Raw genomic sequence first — 19,674 nt, 5'->3', positions numbered from 1 at the left:
CATACAGTAAGTGGAATAAGTCACCAAAAGAAGGCACACCATCACACACATTTTCTTCTCTTTTTTTGTTTTTTAGCAGTGACCTTTGAACATACTGACCTATATATGAAACCAGGTGTTTTTATGTTTTGTTTTTTTATCTTACAGTTACTCTAGATATTGGTGGTTTAGGTCCCAGTTGTGAAGAGTTTCTAACAGTTATTTTAGTATTTTAAAGGTATTTTATGACCATCTGTACATATTACGGTGACCAGTTGTGACCAGATATGGAAGTCAAATGTTTAGAAATTCTCATAGGTGAACGATAATTGCATATTGCATGGTTATGTAAAGAGGAGCACATGAGTTTCACTGTGATAACCACACACACACGGGCATTCATCCAGCAGTGGATCGATATATACGCTGATGATGCTGATGCTGAAATTGAGATATATTTCTTCAAGGAGCATTATTCTGCAGAAAACATCCATTAGCAGATGGATAGCAAAAACCATGAATTAACAGACCAGGCAATGTTTTTCCAGTCCTCCATTGTTTTCATTCCTTAGCCCACTGCAATCAAAGTTTGGTGTGTTTTGTTGAAAGAAGTGGAACTCTGTTACGTCATCTGTAGTCATACCCGATTCATGTCAAGGTACGATGAGTTGTACTGGACTGTCAGTTGACTAAATATAGCCTGTCTGCATGTAGAAGAATGTTTGGGGATCTGATTTAGGCAGGAGTGTGTGTATGCCCGTTTCCTCAATATTTTGATTCCTTAGATCGCTGATGACTGAATTTGTGTATTGTATCAAATGCTTTCTCGTAGTTAACAAACCCCAGGTCCCTTTCTATGGTATCACATTTTGTGAAATTACATACTTTTAAGGTTAAGATAAGTTATAGTAAATGTCAGCAAACATCCATCCATCCATCCATCAGCCTTCGAACCCGCTTATCCTGGTGAGGGTTGTGGGGAAGCCGGAGTCGATCCCGGCAGGCATAGGGCACAAGACAGGAATACACCCAGGACGGGACACCAGTCCATCGCTGGGCAAGTCTGCAAACAATATAGAAAAAATGAAAATATGTTGATTTAATTATTCAGACCCATCAAGTCAATATTTGGTGGAAGCCCCTCTGTTAGCAACTACAGTTGCAAGTCTTTACCAACTTTTGTGCTTTCTTTGTCCATTCTTTTTGGCAGATTTGCTCATTCTCTCTCAAATTGCTCGGGGATCGCTTCAGGACAGCAGTTTTCAACAGATTCTCTATTTTTCACATCAATACATATTTATAGCGTTGTGCCTAGTCAGAGTTTTTATTTAAAGTACTGACTGGTGCCTATCGTGTTCTTTAAATTAGGTAGATATCCAGTGCAGATGTTGTACACGTATAGGCGACATTTTTCTTAAAAAAACTAAAACAAAAAAAAACGCATGAAGTGAAACCAGGTTACATTTTTGAGAAAACGAATTGGTCAGTACAAGTCCGACAATAACATTTTAAATAGAAAGCATGATCCATAAGCTTTGTACCATTTTTAATACATGGGGCTTTTTAACTACGAAAACAAAATATTTTAATTGACCAGTAATGACCCAGCTGAAGCCAAATTGTCATTTAGAGATATCTCAAAATACAATTCAAGATAAATTGAATTACAGATATCTCAAATTAACTCCATTTTCAAGATATCTCGAATTGAATTCAAATTGAACCCCGCCTCCGGAGAAGATCAACGCCTGCTTCTACATTACTGCCTGCTTAGCCCTGCCCACTGAATAACACATATAGTAGATAAATAACGAGAGAGGCAAACGCAGGTCTATGCAGAAACCAAATGATAAAGATGGCTCCGAAGACAACAATAATTATTGAAATGTTTTTCTTGAAAGTATGTTTTGTATGAACTTCCTGTCTATTTTAAGATATCTGAAGTAGAACAGGAAGTCAATTTGAGATCTCGTTTAATGCTCTACTTCAAGATATCTCAGATTAGAGCTTTAAATGAGATCTCAAATGCAATTTGAGATATCTCGAATTGCATTTGAGCTGGAGTCTGGGCTGTTTTTTTGTTTAAGTGTTTTTTTTTTTTTTTTTATGAACTGAGAAATCAAAATTCCCTTGATCTTTTGACATATAAGAGGTCATTGTACTATAAAAACATCCTGTAAGTTTCAGAACTCAAAACTTTATCGTTAGTCTAAAAACAGCTTATATTGAAGCCAATCTGCAAAAACGACAGGATTTGGAATGTGCCACTTTATTACGTAATAGTGTGGCCAAACCCTGCCTCCGCAGAAGATCAACGCCTGCTTCTACATTACTGCCTGCTTAGCCCCGCCCACTGAATAACGCATATAGTAGATAAATAACGAGAGAGGCAAACGCAGGTCTATGCAGAAACCAAACGATAAAGATGAAGATAAAAAGACAACAATTGACAAATTTTTACTTTAATGAAAATGATGGACGATGAATATAAGAACAACAGCTTGATAAACGATGGTACATTCATTTATACTTCGTTTACATGAAGCAGCACGAATTATCCTTTGTCAGATATAACTCTATTAATGCCTACTATCTAAACTTTATATACAACAACCAATGAAATATAAAACGTGTAATATGCATAAATGTTAACAACATAACGACACAAACCACTTTCTGTAGCGTCTTCGGCTAAACTCTAATATAATGTAATAGGCTAACTACCTCACAAATACATAAAGTATAAATATAAATAAAGATGATTATTTACAACACTGTCGCAGGCTGTAGTATCCTTGCCATTTGTCTTCTGATTCGGGTACAGACTCTGGCTCAAACATGTTTGGCTGAATTTCACCGGCTGCCATTTCTCAACATCAGAAATTTTCAAAACAATTCCACATGTGTACTGACGGGGAGTTGAACATTTTTAAATATGCAAAACTGTTAGCCAATCATACCAGTGGGCGTTTACTTCCGAGTCTACAATCCGCCACGCCTATTCAAATGGTGTGTTCCGATGAGGGGGGTCAAAACAGGACAGAGAATAGCTTATTACTTCTAAATTATGATGTTTTTTGATGTAAAAATCTTGATAACATTATCAGTAGACCTCGGAGAACAGTACAAAATAAAAATAAAGTTCATGATCCCTTTAAACAAACCAGATCAATGAAAAGAATATATTGAGACTACTGTTTAAAATATATTAATCTTGGTTGACAGTGCTCTTTGACTTTTTGCACTCATTGAAACTGATGACCTTCTACAGTGGCTTGCTAAGAAATCAGAGGTTAGAATGAACAATCCCCTTTTAATTGGAACATTGAACATTAAATAAAGCGGTGGTGTTCCACGGGCCAACAGGAGGTGGGGTGGTGGGGTTAGTGACATTTGCTTCAAAACTGGTAAGACTAGAATTGGTTTTTAATTCTCACCGCTACCCCACACTGTTCTGCCAAATGAGCACAGTGTGTACAAAAGCCAGTGTTGAGTATATATAATCTCAACACTGGCTTTTGTATAGCCATTCTGAAGCGATTAGACCGCTGTGCCCTTTAGCCAAGCTTTGCAGGGAAGCTTGTGTCTGACCTTCTCACCCCTCACGCCAGACTGAAAACAAGAAAGGGAAAAGGAGTCTTCTTTCATACTGTCAATTGATATTCTTCCTTATAGCATTCTGCGCTACAGTCCATAGGGAGTTTTATGATTCAGTTGAGGCTAATTTATTGATTACTGTTAGAAGAAAGACCCTTGTTTTATTTTTTATTTTTTTCCCGTTTTTATCAGCTAATAATCAATCACACTTCTGTTTCTCAGCTTAATCCAATTTCTATTTCAGCCTTACTATTATAACAAGCCTGCTCCTTGTTTTGCAGATGAAATCAAGGTGTCGGTCAATGATTTCATTATCAAGGCAGCTGCTGTTACAATTAAAGTAAGTCACTTTTCTGTTTTTGTTTCAAATGTTTGGTAATTGTATAATTAGAAGTCATTTTGACATCTTAAGACCATGTGACTGTTTTCCTGATTTTAAAATCATTATTTTCTCTTTCAATGTATCAGTTTTTTAAATTTTGCTCTAATTCCAGCTACTAGATATGTTATTTTAGTTGAGCAAGGAACAAATGGTACATACAACATTTTAAAGCAATTTTACAAATTAATTTAAATATGTAGTGCTCTTTATTTTAATTTTAGTTTTTAACATTCTCCATTTCAGTAATTATTATTATAATCTAAATAAATAAATCTACCCATTACATCATGGACATTGCTATTGTTTTCCACATCATAATGTGTTACATCTCAACTATACTATTGATTCTATAGTTTTTTCAAAAATAAACATGACAAAGTGTTCCAAGAAGAGTAGTTGAATTAACATAACCCCCCCCCAAAAATGGTTTTGTTTTATTAGTATCTGTGACACAATGTTTGTATTGGAACAAATAATCACAATTTCAAAATGGGACAATCTGTTATCGGCAGAAGCTCCAACACACCACATTAGTACTTTTTTTTTTTTTTATAGACATACAGTGAGGGGAAAAAAGTATTTGATTCCCTGCTGATTTTGTGTGTTTGTCCACTGACAAAGAAATGATCAGTCTATAATTTTAATGGTAGGTGTATTTTAACAGTGAGAGACAGAATAACAACAAAAAAATCCAGAAAAACGCATTTCAAAAAAGTTATAAATTGATTTGCATGTTAATGAGTGAAATAAGTATTTGATCCCCTATCAATCAGCAAGATTTCTGGCTCCCAGGTGTCTTTTATACAGGTAACGAACTGAGATTATATTGTATAAAAGACACCTGTCCACAGAAGCAATCAATCAATCAGATTCCAAACTCTCCACCATGGCCAAGACCAAAGAGCTGTCCAAGGATGTCAGGGACAAGATTGCAGACCTACACAAGGCTGGAATGGGCTACAAGACCATCACCAAGCAGCTTGGTGAGAAGGTGACAACAGTTGGTGCGATTATTCGCAAATGGAAGAAACACAAAATGACTGTCAGTCTCCCTCGGTCTGGGGCTCCATGCAAGATCTCACCTCGTGGAGTTTCAATGATCATGAGAATGGTGAGGAATCAGCCCAGAACTACATGGGAGGATCTTGTTAATGATCGCAAGACAGCTGGGACCATAGTCACCAAGAAAACAATTGGTAACACACTACTCCGTGAAGGACTGAAATCCTGCAGCGCCCGCAAGGTCCCCCTGCTCAAGAAAGCACATGTACAGGCCCGTCTGAAGTTTGCCAATGAACATCTGAATGATTCAGAGGAGAACTGGGTGAAAGTGTTGTGGACAGATGAGACCAAAATCGAGCTCTTTGGCATCAACTCAAGTCGCCGTGTTTGGAGGAGGAGGAATGCTGCCAATGACCCCAAGAACACCATCCCCACCGTCAAACATGGAGGTGGAAACATAATGCTTTGGGGGTGTTTTTCTGCTAAGGGGACAGGACAACTGCACCGCATCAAAGGGACGATGGACGGGGCCATGGACCATCAAATCTTGGGTGAGAACCTCCTTCCCTCAGCCAGGGCATTGAAAATGGGTCGTGGATGGGTATTCATGCATGACAATGACCCAAAACACACAGCCAAGGCAACAAAGGACTGGCTCAAGAAGAAGCACATTAAGGTCCTGGAGTGGCCTAGCCAGTCTCCAGACCTTAATCCCATAGAAAATCTGTGGAGGGAGCTGAAGATTCGAGTTGCCAAACGTCAGCCTCGAAACCTTAATGACTTGGAGAGGAGCTGCAAAGAGGAGTGGGACAAAATCCCTCCTGAGATGTGTGCAAACCTGGTGGCCAACTACAAGAAACGTCTGACCTCTGTGATTGCCAACAAGGGTTTTGCCACCAAGTACTAAGTCGAAGGGGTCAAATACTTATTTCACTCATTAACATGAAATGCATTTTTCTGGATTTTTTTGTTGTTATTCTGTCTCTCACTGTTAAAATACACCTACCATTTAAATTATAAACTGATCATTTCTTTATCAGTGGGCAAACGTACAAAATCAGCAGGGGATCAAATACTTTTTCTCCCTCACTGTAGTTGATGTCAGTCACATCCACTATACAGTGCTGCATATAATCACTGTGTAATTTGTCAATAAAAGTTAAATTTTACTATGAAGTGGATATATTGATTATTTATTTCCTTTGGGCCACAGTTGATATTAAGCAAAACAATAGGAGTTGAGTTTTGAGACTGTTAAAATTTAAAATCATTATTACTGTATTACCAAAACAAATAAACCCTTATATATATATATATATATATATATATATATATATATATATATATATATATATATATATATATATAATATACCTTTTTAAAGTAGGTTGATGGATTCTGTTTACAGGACACATGCTAAAAGGCTATCCCAGTTTCTAAGATGTTTATAGTATGGCTACACTGAACTTAACTATTACTTGAGGTTGCCATCGGGAAGATAAATCCCATGTTCTTGTCCTTTCTCTACTGGTTTGTTTCACTTTCCAGTAAGTGAACAAACATTTAATACTTAAGCCCCGAAAGAACATTCCTTTAGGCTTGGTTGTGTTGAGGGATATATTTTTAAGTCTTAGATGTTGTTAGTGACAGATGCCTTACTTTACATTCCTATCAACACATAATTAAATATATATGTATTTTTTTTTTTTGTAACAGCAATAGTTGTCCTTAAATATTCCAAAGTAGAGCATTTGATTGAACAGTAAATAATGTAATGAATGGAAATATAGCACATATTACAGTAAGTGGTTTGATTTCATCTAAAGAACAAAAAATGTATTCATGATCATTCATGATGATTAGTTTTTCCATCCAAACGCACATTGCAACGCATAAAAAAGCTGATATGCAAGAGGGATTTGTCACCAACAAGACTAAACATCTACCTGTAACATATGAGTTGTACCCTCCTATCATGCTATAATGTAATTGGAAGGACAGAGAACAGCAAAAATAGTCACCAACAAAGGTTCTTGAAAATGCAATTTTAGTAAATGCTATCAGATGGAATAAGAACAGTGGGACATCCTATGTTTTGCTTTAAAGACACATGCAATGGAGATATGAGGGGTTTGGAATTGATCCTGGCCAATAGGAAACCGTGGCAAGTGATCATGGTAATCAAAATCAGGGCATCAAAGTTCATTACAGGAGAGAGTCATTGAAGAGAGAATAAACTGCAGAAAGCAAGACTCTCCCAACCAATGCGCATATATTTGCAGCAAATGCCAAAGATCATGCAAATCTCAGATTGGACTGTTTGATTACATCCATCAACATCATAGGCTAACATTTCCATCATATCCTGTAGACAAAAGGTTGATGAGTTGAAAATGATGTGAATCATATGCTATGACCTTCACAGTCACCAGTCATCAAAACAACAAATGAGGGAATATCTTTTGGAAGAATGGTTCCATCCCTCCAGTAGAGTTCCAGAGACTCGTAGAATTGTGCCAAGAGCATTGAAGATGTTCTGGCGACTCGTAATGGCCCAGCACCTTAAAGAGACACATTGTTGTTTTTTCCTTGAATTTGTTACCTGTCTGTGTGTGTGTGTGTGTGTGTGTGTGTGTGTATATATACACTGATCAGCCATAACATTATGACCACCTAATATTGTGTAGGTCCCCCTTTTGCCACCAAAACAGCCCTGACCCGTCGAGGCATGGACTCCACTAGACCTTTGTAGGTGTGCTGTGGTATCTGGCACCAAGACGTTAGCAGCAGATCCATTAAGTCCTGTAAGTTGCGAGGTGGGGCCTCCATGGATCGGACTTTTTTGTCCAGCACATCCCACAGATGCTCGATTGGATTGAGTTCTTTGGAGGCCAAGTCAACACCTTAAACACAAATCAGACCAGGCCACCTTCTTCCATTGCTCCGTGGTCCAGTTCTGATGCTCACATGCCCATTGTAGGTGCTTTCGGCAGTGGACAGGGGTCAGCATGGGCACCCTGACTGGTATGTGGCTACGCAGCCCCATACGCAACAAACTGCGATGCACTGTGTGTTCTGACACCTTTCTATCAGAACCAGCATTCACTTTTTCAGCAATTTGAGCTACAGTAGCTCATCTGTTGGATCGGACCACACGGGCCAGCCTTCGCTCCCCACGTGCATCAGTGAGCCTTGGCCACCCATGACCCTGTCGCCAGTTCACCGCTTTTCCTTCATTGGACAACTTTTGATAGGTACTGACAAACTGCAGACCAGGAACACCCCACAAGAGCTGCAGTTTTGGAGATGCTCTGACCCAGTCGTCTAGCCATCACAATTTGGCCCTTGTCAAAGTCGCTCAGATCCTGCTGATCCGCATTTTTCCTGATTCTAACACATCAACTTTGAGGACAAAATTTTCACTTGCTGCCTAATGTATCCCACCCACTGACAGGTGCCATGATAACGAGATTATCAGTGTTATTCACTTCACCTGTCAGTGGTCATAATGTTATATATTATATATATGTATGTGTACAATACTTTAAACATTTTGCATTAGTATCTGCTGGCCTCTGAATTTTTAATGTGAAATTACACATTATAATAATTTAATACGAAACACATCCTTTAACATGTCCGCATACCAGCAAAAATATTTTTGATAAAAAATAAATACCTTTTAAATTTCATGCAATCCACACATTGAAGCAGTAAAGAAAACTCACTCCTTCCACCCCCTGTACAATCCAAATTACATTATGTAAATACTTTCTAGTGCACAAATTATTTTATTTTGTTTTGATGGGGGTTAAAACAAAGACCTCTATTTAAAGATATATTTAACTTGTCTTAGTTATTATGGTTTCTTGTGTCCTTGTACGAAATAGTTTCCAAATAACAAACAAATATTTGTAATAATAAAGTACCATTTTTTTCTTCATACATTGAATGTTAAAATTTAAAATACTAAATGACAGTTTTATGTTAGTTGTTGTATACATTTATTAATAACCAGTCAATTAAAATGTTTGATTTTCTTTATTTAATAATTACATTATGGACAAATAACTATTTTATATTGCTCACATTAAGTATTTTACAATCATTTTAAATTAAGTTCTGTCTGGGGAAATTAGCCATCTCACATTAGTATGTAATGAATCACAGATGCTTATATGCGATGAGCAATACAATCCCTGAATCATAATTATTCTTTGCATGACCTGTTTTGTTTTTGTTTTTGGTAACTAGTTTTATGTGTGACCCTTAATGTAATTTCTATCTGAAGGATTTATCAATTATCCATTATTGTTATTAGTAGTAGTAGTAGTAGTAGTAGTATACATTCATTATTTAAATGGAATGTACAATTACTATTTTATATAATAGAAACTACTCTATGGGAGAGCCTATTTACACCTTCAGCTTTTTCTTCTGCTGCTCACTCACATAGTCCAATGTGTCTTACAGGAGCTTCCAGAAGTGAATGTGACTTGGAGTGAGGAGGGGCCCAAGGCACTTGACACCATCCACATCTCCATTGCCGTGGCAACAGATCGAGGGCTCATAACCCCCATCATTCGGGATGCTGCTCACAAGGGGGTACAGGAAATCTCTGCTAATGCTAAGGTGGGGCCTTGCTTACATCATTTCATACATCGTTAATCTCTTGGTTGGTTTAATGCATGTAGTAGTATAATATGCCAGCTCATGCCAGCTCTGAAGATTTTAATTCACATTCTCACACCCACAGAAGTAAATCTTTTTATAGTTTCCAAAAGACTAGAATGACTCAAATGTTCAAAGCAAGCAGCTTTCCAACAATTAAACATAATATTTTGTTTTGCAAATCAGAAGGCAGCAAACCATTTTCACTTCAAGTTAGACCTTTTGAGTACAGTTAAAGATGAAGTTAGTCAAAATAGTATTGATAAGACTTTGTTTTTATTCTTGTAATGGAGCTGTAAAGTTACAACTTTTCATATGCAAAATATTATTGCCTGACACATGATGTCTAAAGTATGCTGAACTAAATTCAACAAAGTAGCAACTTATTCCATAGCATCATTTAGGACACATTGTTGTTTGCTTATAAGACATAAAGAATAACCTGAATATAATTCACATAATTACTTTTAGGAAACTTCATGTTCAAACCACAAACAATTGCAAGTACTTTTGCATCTTTATCATTTTAATTTTGACTAAACATGTCACTATTCTGTAGTCTTTAGGATGATATTGCTTTTTGTTGTTGTCTATGACTTCAAGGAGCTTGTTATCACTGAGTATGGCAAATCAAAGCCTCTCAGGCCATTAAGTCTGTTAAGATGTTGAAGTGGTTTCACAGCACCTTTTTCTTTTGCCAGCTCATAATGCGTCTGTGAGCAAAGGATTCCTGGTTGCATTACCAAGGCAGTTCACATGTCTTTAAGAAAGATGTCATTAGCAACACCTGTTTCAGCCCCTCCAAAGACAGTCTGAGGCATGACAGCACACTTAAATAAAAACCTCATGAAGTGCTACTGACATAAAGCTCAGCAGGAAAATTACATTATAGGCTGTTAGTTTTTGAGTTTGGGAAACATATTTCTATTTCTTTATGCCTGAAAATGTAAGCTGTAAAAAGGTGCTTTGAAGGAACTCTTTCAGGCATGCTGAAAAATGCTTATCTAAGCAAAGAGTGTCTTATGCTAAATACATTAAGTGTGTATATATAGTCATTTATAGAGCTGTAAGATTCTGTTCTGAAGCCTTCTCAAGGCCAGTACTTTTTTCAATTTCTGAATTTAAAATTGAATAGACCCTGGTTAATTTGCGCATTAAGATCACCATGACTGGTAATAATACTTTAGTTGCACAAGGTTTGATGTCAACATTATCTTCAGTTACACAACTTAAACCTATGGAAAAAAACATTTAGAAGAAATCTTTAAAACTTTAAATTAATAATTTATGCTACTCAACAGTTACTGTCAAATTTTACAGTTTATTTTATTCAAAACAAAGGTATTATAGGTGGATTTTAATAATACTTTGCTTCATTTTAATTCTAAACGTTTCATCATATATTAATAAAAATAGGCCATTATTGTGCTCCCGCATTTTCTTGATGAATACTCTGATGAATCAACAAACTTCCAAAAGTTAGTTTCCTCAAGGTCAGGGTCACCCATTTGATATTTATAATGTACATTATTGCTATCTGTATACAGTTTGCATTTGTTAACCTTATAATTCATCAGATGTCTGTAGTCTTAAACCGGAACAGAATTGTATGAATTTAACCAATTTTATAATACTATGTAGTAATATAATAATAATTATCGTCACCAGAAGTTTCAAGTATCTGTCCAGAAGTCATGCCAATATCAATTTCCCTGTAACAGAAAATTGAGTGGGTCTATGGATGCCACATTTGTAGTCTAAAACTGTGTGCTGACTTTTTGTCTGTCTAGTGTGTGGTTATCTTTCCTTGTATCTTAATCGTGTATTTGGAGCAAGCAAAGTGCTATGATGGCTTCTGGAATGTTAGTTATTATTTTAGCTGAAAAGTGTTTAATGTCTAGGGAACTATAAACCAATTTATCACAAATTAAAAAGCCTTATATTATACCAGACCTGGATTCCAGTAAACATGCACCTGTAATTTGTATTCTAGACCTGTGAGAATTGAAACCATCTTAAAACATGCCCTTGTGATCTCAAGCATATATGCAACCATACTAATTATGTGGCCCTTAAATTCTGTATTATTTATTAGTATTGAAGATGAAGGGAAATTTGAAAAATATATATTCAAGCCTCATGCTATAATGCTTTGAGGTATTTTCAGAAAAAGCAAGTCTGTCTCCTCATAGCACACGTTTACATTTATAAATCTTTCCTGCCCTGCGTAATCCATTTGTTTGGAAAACCATTGAATCATAATGAAGTAGACAAATTCATATTATATCGATTATACTGATGAAGTCTCTATGAACCCTTTAAGGTAGAGTACATATACAGTGAGGGAAAAAAGTATTTGATCCCCTGCTGATTTTGTACATTTGCCCACTGACAAAGAAATGATCAGTCTATAATTTTAATGGTAGTTGTATTTTAACAGTGAGAGACAGAATAACAACAAAAAAATCCAGAAAAACGCATTTCAAAAAAGTTATAAATTGATTTGCATGTTAATGAGGGAAATAAGTATTTGATCCCCTATCGATCAGCAAGATTTCTGCCTCCCAGGTGTCTTTTATGCAGGTAACGAGCTGAGATTAGGAGCACTCTCTTAACTCTCAGCTCGTTACCTGTATAAAAGACACCTGTCCACAGAAGCAATCAATCAATCAGATTCCAAACTCTCCACCATGGCCAAGACCAAGACAAGATTGCAGACCTACACAAGGCTGGAATGGGCTACAAGACCATCACCAAGCAGCTTGCTGAGAAGGTGACAACAGTTGGTGCGATGATTTGCAAATGGAAGAAACACAAAATAACTGTCAGTCTCCCTCGGTCTGGGGTTCCATGCAAGATCTCACCTCGTGGAGTTTCAATGATCATGAGAACGGTGAGGAATCGGCCCAGAACTACACGGGAGGATCTTGTTAATGATCTCAAGGCAGCTGGGACCATAGTCACCAAGAAAACAATTGGTAACACACTACGCTGTGAAGGACTGAAATCCTGCAGCGCCCACAAGGTCCCCCTGCTCAAGAAAGCACATGTACAGGCCCGTCTGAAGTTTGTCAACATCTGAATGATTCAGAGGAGAACTGGGTATAAGTGTTGTGGTCAGATGAGACCAAAATCAAGCTCTTTGACATCAACTCAACTCGCCGTGTTTGGAGGAGGAGGAATGACCGTAAGAACACCATCCCCACCGTCAAACATGGAGGTGGAAACATTATGCTTTGGGGGTGTTTTTCTGCTAAGGGGACAGGACAACTGCACCGCATCAAAGGGACGATGGACGGGGCCATGTACCGTCAAATCTTGGGTGAGAACCTCCTTTCCTCAGCCAGGGCATTGAAAATGGGTCGTGGATGGGTATTCCAGCATGACAATGACCCAAAACACACAGCCAAGGCAACAAAGGAGTGGCTCAATAAGAAGCACATTAAGGTCCTGGAGTGGCCTAGCCAGTCTATAGACATTAATCCCATAGAAAATCTGTGGAGGGAGTTGAAGGTTCGAGTTGCCAAACGTCAGCCTCGAAACCTTAATGACCTGAGATGTGTGCAAACCTGGTGGCCAACTACAAGAAACGTCTGACCTCTGTGATTGCCAACAAGGGTTTTGCCATCAAGTACTAAGTCGAAGGGGTCAAATACTTATTTCACTCTTTAACAGGCAAATCAATTTATAACTTTTTTTGAAATGCGTTTTTCTGGATTTTTTGCTATTATTCTGTCTCTCACTGTTAAAATACACCTACCATTAAAATTATAGACTGATCATTTCTTTGTCAGTGGGCAAACATACAAAATCAGCAGGGGATCAAATACTTTTTTCCCCCACTGTATATATTGTGTTGATGTTGAATTACAGTGGTAATGCTTCAGTGATCAAAGGCAAAAACAAAGAAATGTGTTAATAATGTATAGCCAGTATGTATATATACTAGTATCCCTAGGCACTGCTTTTCTGATCTTAGGAAATCTCTCTTTAACACTGAGATACAACTGACTAAAGCTCCGTAGTACTCCGTATTCTAGCCATGAAAATGTAGCTACCCTGATGGAGTATCATCCTTAAATTTTTCACCAGATAAGGCAGTTAAATCTAAGTGGATAACAAAATGTCATGTACGCAGATGTATTCATGTTAAAAACTGTAAATATACATAAATAACAGATTAACATAACTGTTTTATTGTTAAAACATTTATTCTTATGTAAAATTGTATATTGATTCTTGCACTTCTTTATAAAGTAATGAGCAGGGCCAGACGGAATCTGCAAGCACGGAATCCACTCAAGCCCGTGGAAAATGTATAAAAATAAAACTTAATACATGATGAGTGAAATTAAAGTATTACTTACTGCAGGGTTGGGGTCAATTCCACTAATTCAATTCCAGTTCAATTCTTTATCCCTTTAAATTCCATCAAATCAATTAATTATCCAAAACACTGTCCTAAATTCCTTTTAAATTCAATTAATCTCAGTTCCAAATTCTGATAAATTCTGCAAACTCAATTCCAATTCGATATTTCTCCCACACCAATTCCTTAATCCTTAACGGTTTCCTTCTTTGTTACCATCAGTTTTCAAAGTGATTAAACACCAGAGGCTTCTCTGACATTGTGAAAGTGTTTGTCCAAATTGGTAGGCAGTGGGTCCTCAGCCAGTCCAGGTACAATCACAAATTCAGGGTTCTCAGTAACAATCCAAGTCAAAAACACAAGTAATCTTTAAAAAAAATTGTTAACACCACCACAATCCTTCTACCCAACAAACAAGGAGAGTGAGGTAGGTCCTTATATAATACGTTTTAGAACAATGGGTAATTGCAAGTAATTGAGATGGTTCTTGTCTTGGCTGAGATTAAGATAATAGAAATTCCACAGTTGCTAGGAGGCCAGCAAAAATTGACCTGAGAAGCATTTGCCTGTAATTTTAATAATAAAACATTGTCTTGTAAACATTGTATTGTCTAAATCATTGAAAAAATGTGAAAACATAATTATTACAATACAATAGTTTAAGAATAGATAATGCATAATTATAGAGGATTCATAATGGATTAAAAACAGTAAAATGATTAAAACAAGGCCCATGAAAAGCATTTCCAGTTCAAATTCTGAAGTATGAGATATTGACAATTACAAATTCAAATCCCCCCCATTTCAGAAGGCATAAATGCAGGGGGGGTATAAAAAACAAATTTTTCACATCGTTAGTAAGCTGATCGTCTCTGCTTTCATGGGATACCAAACACATGGAAAACAACACAACAGTGAAGAGTACACATGGGATTAAAGAGAAGCATTTGGTGCCCTTTTAAGGGTACCAGAGGCGTGTCAGTTTAAGGGGGTAAATTTTGTTAAACAAAACGATTCTATGATTTATTTTTTGTCTCCAATTGTTTGTGTTCTATGCTTTAATTTCAGAGTACATTGGGACATTAAACTACGTAAAGTTCAGTAAAAACTATACTTTAAAAAGGGTAACAATTTAATTGGAGTGTGTAACACAAAATGCAACCATTTTCATTATCATATGCAAATGTTTATCTGACAGACTGAACAGTATTCTATTATTAGACATAACAATAGATAATTTAAATATTTGATTACACGTCAGTATGTGCTGTTTAATGTAGATCGCTCAACTAAATAAGTATGCTGGTCTTGTTTCAGTCTAGACAGCATTTTCTAAATAAGCTGAATGTCTGTCAGGGTGAGCAATGGATATTAGGTTCGCTCTGCATAGCACATTGTAGGAATGCAGTTTTATCCAAACATTCAGACAAAGGGAGTCAAGAACAATGTAAATACATTGGTATCTTCATAAGAAGGTCTCAGATCCACAGTATACTGTATTTTTTTTCTCTCATTGGAATTTTACAGTAGAGGTGTTCTTCAATCATTTTCCTTTGTCCTAATATACCTTATTACAGTTTTCATACCTCATGATTTTAATATTTTGGATACAAATTCAAACGTTTTAAGCTTTGATTCTCCTGTAATGAATGCAACTGAATTTGCATTTTACAACGCCCAGACAAAGTTTCTAGAAACTTCTAAATCTAGTTATGATTGTTAATCCATGTCTGTGTCTCTATTAAAGATATTCTAGGTTATCTTCGGTTTTCTTTGTATCTCTTAAGGCACTGGCCCAGAAAGCTAGAGATGGGAAGCTGCTTCCAGAAGAGTACCAGGGTGGTTCTTTTAGGTAAACGTCTTTTCCGTCTTTTTACCTGTTTCTAGTAACAAGTGGAACATCAAGTGTTTAATTATTATTGTCAGTGTTTATTATTAATATTAATAATGTGGAAAGCAGGGGCGTTCCTCAACTGAAACTTACAGGGGGCTTGATAATGGTGTTTTGTCAGACTTGCTGAAGATGGTGTTAGCGGGAGGGGGGGTTGGGTGCTGAAGGTGTTTTCTCTGCAGTGTTAACGGAGGGTGGGGTGCTGATGGTGTTTTCCGCGGTGTTAGTAGTGGGGTGCTGACAGTGTTTTCTGCAGTGTTAGCGTGGGGGGGTTCTCCACAACTTGTTAAAATATTTTTAGGGGGGCTGATGCCCCACTAAATACGGTCTTCCAACTCCCCTGATGGAAAGACTTTTTTGTCAGTGCAAAAACATGTTACAAGAAACAGAACCTGCTTGGTGTTTACAATTGTGCCTATTTGCATTGTTTGTATTATAGATATTCCTTTTATAATATATACTCTATATCACTCCACCCTGCAAATCACACACAGCCACCTGTACTCATGATTTGCTAAATGTAAACAACCGATGGTTAAACAATTCTCTAACCACAATATGTACATAAAATCAACTAGCACTACTTCATGGGATACACAAATAAATATGTAAATAAATAAATATTTGTTTAAGCACTGAAACAATATAAATACCAGCTAAATCAAACCAAAATATTTGCATTTGCTAGCACCTACTACTGGGCAGTCACTGTAATTCAGCCTGGTTTCTTCAATGAAGAAAGACAAATAAGTGCAAAATTAGTTGATATTATAATGTAATTATTTGCCAACTGCATTTTCCTGTCCAGCTGGTTATTGGGATTGTGACAACAGTCAATGCTTTTCTAATGATCAGTACATTCTCTAAACCTCCTTTGTTCCTCTTTCCATGTTTCTGCCAGTATCTCTAACCTGGGCATGTTTGGGATCAGTGGGTTCAGTGCAGTGATAAACCCACCCCAGGCCTGCATCCTAGCAGTGGGGCGGGCCAGGGCAGAGCTCACACCTTCTCTGGACCATGAGGACAACCCCAGGGTCCAGCAGCAGCAACTCATAACGGTTACTCTCTCCAGTGATGGGCGACTCGTGGACGATCTGCTAGCCTCCGAGTTCCTGGACAGGTTCCGTGCCAACCTGGAGCGCCCACAGCGCATGGCTCTGGCTTGAGGTGCACCACCAGAGCTTTGGAGGATGATGGGGTGTCGAGGGAATGCCAGCAATTGGCTTGTAAAACCAAACCTGCAGTCTAAGGTTCACCATAGCTTCCTGTTACAGTTCAACTTTATAATAATTTTTATTAGTATTGTATTTGATCCTTTTTCCATTCAATTTATACAACATGCTAGTGAGCGACATGTGCTCATCAGGGATTCCTTTGATTTACTTTAATGTTTAATTTTATTATTTTGTATTAATTTATTTAAAAAGCTAAAGTAAATTCAACTGGTTCTTGAACTTGTGAAGTTAACAAAGAACATGTTGGCCTCTTAGCTACTAAGTCACATCATCACTGCATGTATGTCTAAATGTACAGTAAAAGTCTTCCTTCTCTCCCTGATCCCTCTCTCACAGTAATCTCTCTATCTTTACACTGCTGTATATTCAGTAAAAAATATTGTTTGTATGGTCATAAGTGTTGAAAACCTGCATATTTGTTTGTAAGTAATTCAATTAAATCTGATAGTTATTGCATCTGTTTTTTTCCTGCTTTCACTTCAACCACATAAAATACACTTGAGTTGCCTTTCAATTTAAAAACTTCCTAAACATTATATAAATACAGAATATTGGTTCTCTCCAAAAGCTAAACTGGTTAATGCTATACCTAAATACATTAAATATAGAAGATATTTACACATTGCTTTAGTTTTTGAACTCAACTTCTGATGAGATTTTTTTTTTTTTTTTTTCATTTATTAAAAGTAATTTTAAATTACTGATTGCAGTATTGCATTGGATTACGTTAGACTATTTTATATATAAGGTCATTTGTATTCTGTAATGAAATACTTATTTTAAGTAATCATCCCAACACTGTGTGTGTATATTTTTTTAATTATTTTTTCCCCAAATAAATGTTAATATGTAAAGGTTTTTTTGTACCTGCACATGTATTTAAAATCTATTAATTCTTTTTTATTGTTTGGAGAGATGTTTCATATAAAATTCATGCAGTCTTGCATTAATCTTAGTATGCTGAGTCACACAGGAAGACAAAACAAATCTTGACACTCCCACAACATAGTTCACCTTTCTAAGTCTTATTTATTTTATTTTTTTTCAGCAAAATATTAATCAATCAATCAATCAATTTGTATTTGTATAGCGCCCTTCGCAGGGTAGCCACGGAGCGCTTTACAAACTGGTAAACGTACAACAAATGTAAAGCTAAATAAAATAATACATAAATAATACAATAAATTAAATTATAGTAAAATTAAAGTATAGTATAGTAAGCAATACTCTTCTGTACAGAATCTGCAGGTATTGTTTTACTTTTAAATGAATACTGAAATATTTTTAAAATATCCAACAGTGTTTCATTCACGCTAGCCGGGTGTTGGTGGTGCTGATGGTGTTTCGTTCACGCTAGCAGGGGGCCACAGACAGCATTCGTTGGGGCAGGCTGCTGGAGGGGCCATGGCCACCCCTGCCCCCCCACCCATGTGTGCCCCTGCCTGATGCACTAGAAAGCACACAGGAAGTATAGTAGTACTGGAAATCTGACAATGCTTACAGAATATGACCAGTGTCCTTATATGGAAATTAAAATGCGCAGAATGCAATGCCTCAAGTTTAAGGAATATATTTGAACAGGAGGCCATTCGCCCCATCGTGCTCGTTTGGTGTCCATTAGTAACTAAGTGATCCAAGGATCCTATCCAGTCTGTTTTTAAATGTTCCCAAATTTTCAGCTTCAGCCACATCGCTGGGAAGTTTGTTCCAGATTGTGACAACTCTCTGTGTAAAGAAGTGTCTCCTGTTTTCTATCTTGAATGCCTTGAATCCCAATTTCCATTTGTGTCCCTGGGTGTGTGTGTCCCTGCTGATCTGGAAAAGCTCCTCTGGGTCTTTCTAATGCATTACTTCATCTAGTTGTATTCCTCCCATAGTGTAATTATAGTGGACATTTTTGTTACCTGCATGTAATACCTTGCACTCGTCCACATTGAATTTCATCTGCCAGGTGTCAGCTCACAACTGAATATTATCTAACTCCCTTTGAATAGCCTGTGCTGCCGAGATTGTATCTGCTGAGCCACCTATTTTTGTATCATCTGCAAATTTGACCAGTTTGCTAACTATCCCTGAGTCTAGATCATTGATATAGATTAGAAATGGCAAAGGCCCTAGTACTGATCCCTGTGGAACTCCACTAACAACCTCACTCATTAGAAGCAACTCCTCTAATCGACACCCTCCGTTTCCTATACATCAACCAGTTCATAATCCATCTACTGACATTACCCTGAATACCTGCAGCTTCCAATTTCAGGATCAGTCTGGTGTGGAACCTTATCAAAAGCTTTCTGAAAAAATAAGTCATGTCATATGCTTTCATGTGATCTACAGCTGCAGTTGCATGTTCAAAGAACTCTAATAAATTAGTAAGACATGTTCTGCCTCATCTAAACCCATGCTGACTATCTCCAAGAATATGGTTTTCATTAAGATGCTCCTCTATTTTCTGTCTAATAATTGTTATCCAACATTTGCAGGAAGATAATGCAAAGTAATGCAGGTGAAACTACAACTTCTAGGTCTTATTCCTTATACTCTTGGC

General features: G+C 37.0%; 1 protein-coding gene across 1 annotated transcript in view; it reads left to right on the top strand.

Annotated features, from left to right (window-relative positions):
- The window catches only part of pdhx (pyruvate dehydrogenase complex component X), a 76,949-nt gene extending 59,367 nt beyond the window's left edge, over positions 1 to 17,582 (top strand). Inside the window, exons 8-11 of the mRNA XM_066701055.1 lie at positions 3,858 to 3,916; positions 9,434 to 9,592; positions 15,788 to 15,852; positions 16,793 to 17,582. Of these exons, the coding sequence (XP_066557152.1) occupies positions 3,858 to 3,916; positions 9,434 to 9,592; positions 15,788 to 15,852; positions 16,793 to 17,057 (548 nt within the window). The 3' untranslated portion in view covers positions 17,058 to 17,582. The remainder of the gene's footprint in view (positions 1 to 3,857; positions 3,917 to 9,433; positions 9,593 to 15,787; positions 15,853 to 16,792) is intronic.
- The last annotated feature ends 2,092 nt before the right edge of the window (positions 17,583 to 19,674 follow it).

The sequence above is a fragment of the Amia ocellicauda genome, chromosome 4 (assembly GCF_036373705.1).
Source record: "Amia ocellicauda isolate fAmiCal2 chromosome 4, fAmiCal2.hap1, whole genome shotgun sequence".
Lineage (NCBI taxonomy): Eukaryota > Metazoa > Chordata > Actinopteri > Amiiformes > Amiidae > Amia > Amia ocellicauda.
Note: the sequence above shows the minus strand (reverse complement) of the source record. Positions and strands in the feature narration are given on the sequence as shown.